The 5,220-nt window shown below is 35.6% G+C and overlaps 1 protein-coding gene across 1 annotated transcript; it reads left to right on the forward strand.

Moving 5' to 3' along the window:
- The first annotated feature begins 1,127 nt into the window (after positions 1-1,127).
- Positions 1,128-4,858, forward strand: LOC135208382 (glutamate receptor 4-like). Its single transcript, XM_064240483.1, has 5 exons — positions 1,128-1,283; positions 1,945-2,100; positions 3,454-3,560; positions 4,162-4,322; positions 4,680-4,858. The coding sequence occupies exons 1-5, from the start codon at positions 1,128-1,130 to the stop codon at positions 4,856-4,858; spliced, it is 759 nt and encodes a 252-aa protein (XP_064096553.1).
- The last annotated feature ends 362 nt before the right edge of the window (positions 4,859-5,220 follow it).

A 5,220-nucleotide genomic window follows, 5' to 3' on the forward strand; every position in this document is an offset into this window, starting at 1 on the left:
ATAGATCGATATATAGATGTATATATATATATATATAGATATATATATATATATATATATATTATATATATAGATATATATATATATATATATATATGTATATGTATATGTATATGAATATATATATATATATATATATATATATAGATAGATAGATAGATAGATAGTATATATATATATATATATATATATATATATATATATATATATATATATATATATATATAGATGTGTTTTACAGTAGCAATCAGGAGCCTTCATAGTTCTGATATATATCTGTATATATATATATATATATATATATATATATATATATAGATATATATATATATATATATATATATATAATATATAACAATTAATTTTCTTGGATAGTCACATATTCACGTTAAATCGAAATGTTCCCATTGCTTTATGATCGACTAAGATTTTATTGCGTTTGAGAAAGAACTGAGAATGATCATACGAAGTGTGAATGTCTTGAAATCCTAAATTATTTTGGGAAAACTGGTTCCAGGAAGGGCGAAGCTGGACAAGCAAATAATGAAGGAGTTAAACAGCCTGAAATTGATAACGGCATACCAATCAGTGGACGTTCTGCTTCCTCACCCAGAGTATGTATAAGAAACATGTAATGTGTATGCATGTATGTATTTATGTAGTATATATGTGTATATATGTTTATGTTTAATATATGAATAATTAGATATATATATATATATATATATATATATATATATATATATTATATATATATATATATAGATATATATCGTATGTATATGAGTGTTATTATTATTATTATTATGGGTATTATTATTATTATTATTATTATTATTATTATGATTGAAAGATATTGCTGCATCAGCTGCATTTAACTTGTAAATAGTCTTCTCTATTTTTCTAATAATTACTTTCTCTCTGCTATTACAGAGAGAAAGCAATTATTAGAAAAACAGAGAAGACTATTTCCAAGTTAAATGCGGCTGCTTCCGCAGCAATATCTTTTAATAATACTTGTTTGAAAGAGGGTCTCCTTCCAATCTATTATTATTATCATTATCACAGGTTTTCCTTGGCAACCAGTCGGCAATTCTGTGCGGATCATTACCGGTTTCTGGCTCCTGATGGCGTTCATTCTGGCCACCGTCTATCGCTCCAACCTGGTTGCGATGCTCGTCAAGCCCCTTCTGAACCTGCCCTTCAACAGCCTCGAGTCTCTGGCGAAGACGGACGCCAAGATCTACGGCTACTCTGACACCAGGTTCATGATCGCTCTCGCCGTAAGTGCGAACGGTCCTCATTTTTGGTCTCTGTATTCTGGATCTTCGGATCTTTGGATCTTTCCTAGATAGTGATGATAGTTACCCCCTAGGATTTTCTAGGGGTCGTTTTATCTAAGGCTAATATTTCTTTTTGGGGTCATTATCTTCATAATATTTAAAGTCATTTTTTTTTTTTTTATTCTTACGGTAATCCCTAACAGGGGTTTCCTATCTAGGAATGGCCCTATTGAACCCCTGGGGGTCACTATTCTAGGAATGATCCTAATAAACCCCTGTGGTTTAGTATCTAGGAATGGCCCTATTGAACCCCTGGGAGTCACTATTGTAGGAATGATCCAGGGGTTTTACTATCTAGGAATGGCCCTATGGAACCCCTTGGGGTCACTGTTCTAGTAATGATCCTGATAAACCCCTGTGGTTTTACTATCCAGGAATGGCCATACTGAACCCCAGGGGGTCACTGTTCTTGGAATTATCCCAGTAAACCCCTGGGGGTTACTATGTAGGAATGACCCTATTGAACCCCTGGGGGTTACTATGTAGGAATGACCCTATTGAACCCCTGAGGGGGTTCACTATTCTGGGAATGGTCGTATTTTTCTTTTCTCGAACCATCTTTTAACAACTTCTCATGTTCCTGTTCCTCTCCCCCGACCAGAACGCCGAAGAGGGAACGACGTTCGCCTCAGTGAAAAAGAACTTCTTGTTCAACATGTCCGCAGAGGTTGGCGCCAGAGGATACCACCAACGCAAGTGGGGACTGACAAGTTCCAAGACCACCCTCAAATACGCCCTCCATCTCGATTTCAGTCTGGTAAGTAGACACTAAACTTTACGAGGACGCAAGTTCTAAGGTATTTTTTCTGTCATTAGAGTTTGATTCTTTATACCCTCTAATATTCAATTCAATGGAGAATCATATTCACAGTTCTGTATATGTACATACTTTAGTAGATTCACATCAACCGTGCATCTCATGTCTAGGCCCGTCCCTTACGACGCTCCTGATTGGCTGCTGATAAGCCATTCACAGGGCTGGAAACTTTCAGTCTCTCGAGAGTTCACATAGGCAGGATGTATGGTCCACCTCTCCTGAGGGATACTTCTTTCAAACATATCCCTCAGGAGAGGTGGGACATATATCCTGCCTATGTGAACTCTCGAGAGAGTCTGAGAGTTTCCAGCCCTGTGATTGGCTTATCAACAGCCAGTCAGGAGCGTCGTAAGGGACGGGCTTAGACATCAAATGCACCGTTGATGTGAATCTACTATAGTATATTTAAAGATCGAAAAGGTGAATCAAACGGTTTCCTGGAAGCTTTTTGTACACTTTAATCTTTAGATATATGTACATATACCTAAGTGTGGATTCGTTTCTCCATTCCAAGACTCATGCTAAAATAATCTCAGGAGAAATGCACGAAAAACTTAGAAATATAGTTTATCGATGAAATGTACTGTCATCATTTCCAAAATCTTACTTTAAGTTTTTTATTTCTGTCATTCTAGTTTTATCTTAATTTAGTTCAAGTTAGTAATACCTCATTGATTTTGCTCTCTTTGTTTTCATGCGAAATTAGATCACTCAACAGCACAATAAGCAGGAGAGAATGATTTAGTTTTCTCAATATAGCTTTGAGTAGTTGAGCTTCACAGCTCAAAAGCTCAGAGTCATCAATACATTTGCTTCTTGTGAGAGGCATAAACATGGCAAGGATTACGTTTTTGTAGATTTTATTTTTCTTTATAATGATGATAGTATACTTCAAACATAGACTTCGTTTCTAAACTGTTTTTGAGTATTTTATTCCTTGGGAACGAATGGTTTGTTTAACCTTTGGAATGAACGGTTTTGCTTAACCTTTGGGAATGAACGGTTTTTGAGGTTTTCGTAACCTTGGATGGTTGTGCCGTTGTGTTTCGGAATGAACGGTGTGGTTTGTTGAGCATAAATGATGAATACAAAGGCAAGAGATTTGCTGTGCCTTCCTTAGTGCAAATCAAAGTCACGCAATTCATCATTGACTGTTGATTGTTTCTTTCTGTAAATCAAGCCTAGGCAATACATCATTCACCGTTGACTGTTTCTTTGTGCTGATCAAACTCGTGTAGTTTATCATTTACTGTTGGTGATTAAATCATCTAAAAGGAATAAGTACATTTTCAGAAAGGACGCTGCACCTATTATCCCATTAAACAAGGGATCTTCCAGACGAGTCAAGTGAGTTACGCTTTTCCAAAAGGTTCCATCTTGAAGACTCGGGTAGACCCCATGTAAGTATTATTATTATTATTATTATTATTTGCACGTATCACCCTATCTGTTCTGATACCATAGTCCCAGAGGATCTTTGCCTGATCGTTTTCTATCACTCCTTCAGGTTGGTGTTCGTACCACTTATTACTGCAAGGTAGCTGGTGTTTCTTGCACAGGCTATTATTATTATTATATTTAATTATTATTATTATTATTATTATTATTATTTTCCAAAGAGTGAAATGTATAATTAAAGAACTAAATGTTCTATAACTTACCTTTATCATTTATCACTAAAACATTTCCAGTTATAAGATGCAGAATTATAATACATACACTCCTTCACTTGTCCTCTAAAACGCCCTGGCAAATTTTACCTTCCTTATTTCCTTCGGTAATTACTGTTGTTATTATGACTACGAGCTTGATGGCGCGCGCTACGCTGCGCTGGAACCCAGCGCTCCCCGTCATGTCATCCCTACTCTCCCGATCCACTATCTACCCAGCCTTCACCGGGGCGGACAAACAAGAAAGACTCACTCCGATTTTATTATTATAGATTACCATTACTATATTATTATGAAGCCACCTCCAACATTTTCCCCTCCTCTATTATAGCATTCGAAGGTTGAGGGAATCGGGTATCATTGACTACCTGGTGAACAGGAGGATCCCAAATGCTACAGAATGTCTCAGCCAGATCGATTCAGGGTTATCCGAGCTAAAGAGGCCTTTGGCTATTCAAGATCTGTCGGCTGCTTTCTTCATTCTGCTGGCAGGTAAAATCAGAGCGAGGAAAGGTCATCATACAATGTCATCCTGGTCCCTGGGCGAGATTAGAATAAGAGTATAAAGTGAACACCGCCATCGCATGAAATATTTCAGTTTAACAATTCAAACGAAAACCTTTATTATCATTATTTTTGTAGACAAGGCATTACAATCGTTACGTTTTGGTAAAAATAAAAAGGACACGCACTGAATCCCAGAAACAAATGTGATATATAACAATTTCAGGTATTCAGTATCGTCTCCGTAAGGTATTCTATCTTCGAATAATGTTTTTTTCTTGTGTATTTATTACCAGGAATGGGTCTGAGCTGTTTAGCTTTCATTCAGGAGCGTTGTTTCTCAAGGGAGAACAGAAATGCGGCAGTGTATAACGAGAAGTGAAGAAGGAACATTTGGCTCTGATGATGATGATGATGATGATGATGAAGATGATGATTATGATGATGATGATGATGACTTCAGACACTGCATATTATTCCCCAAGGAATTTGAAATATTCTTAAAGCAAATTGAAGTATTCTGAAGAATTTAAAGTATTCTCCAAGTAATTTGAAATATCCTCAAATGAATTTGAAATATCCTCATAGTAATTGAAATACTATCAAAATAACATGAAATATCCACAAGTAATTCAGAGTATCCTCAAGTAATTTTATGCATCCTGAAGGTAATTTAATATATCCTCAAAATAATTTGAAATATCCTCAGGAATTCGATGTATTCTCAAAGTAATTTCGAATATACTCAAAGTTATTTGATATATCCTCAAAGTAATTTTCACTATCCTCAAAAGTAATTTTGACCATCAAAGTAATGTGATATATCCACAAAAGCAATGTTGACTATCTTCAAAAGTAATTTTGACTATCCTAAAAGTAATCTGAT

The sequence above is a fragment of the Macrobrachium nipponense genome, chromosome 35, assembly GCF_015104395.2.
Source record: "Macrobrachium nipponense isolate FS-2020 chromosome 35, ASM1510439v2, whole genome shotgun sequence".
NCBI classification, from domain to species: domain Eukaryota; kingdom Metazoa; phylum Arthropoda; class Malacostraca; order Decapoda; family Palaemonidae; genus Macrobrachium; species Macrobrachium nipponense.

What these genes read in the sequence shown, in the direction of transcription:
- LOC135208382 (XM_064240483.1), top strand. Translation starts at nt 1,128, where the DNA reads ATGGCGTTCATTCTGGCCACCGTCTATCGCTCCAACCTGGTTGCGATG. An exon ending in GGTTCATGATCGCTCTCGCC is followed by an intron (nt 1,284 to 1,944) that starts GTAAGTGCGAAC and finishes TCCCCCGACCAG; the next exon opens with AACGCCGAAGAGGGAACGAC. An exon ending in TTTCTTCATTCTGCTGGCAG is followed by an intron (nt 4,323 to 4,679) that starts GTAAAATCAGAG and finishes TTGTTTCTCAAG; the next exon opens with GGAGAACAGAAATGCGGCAG.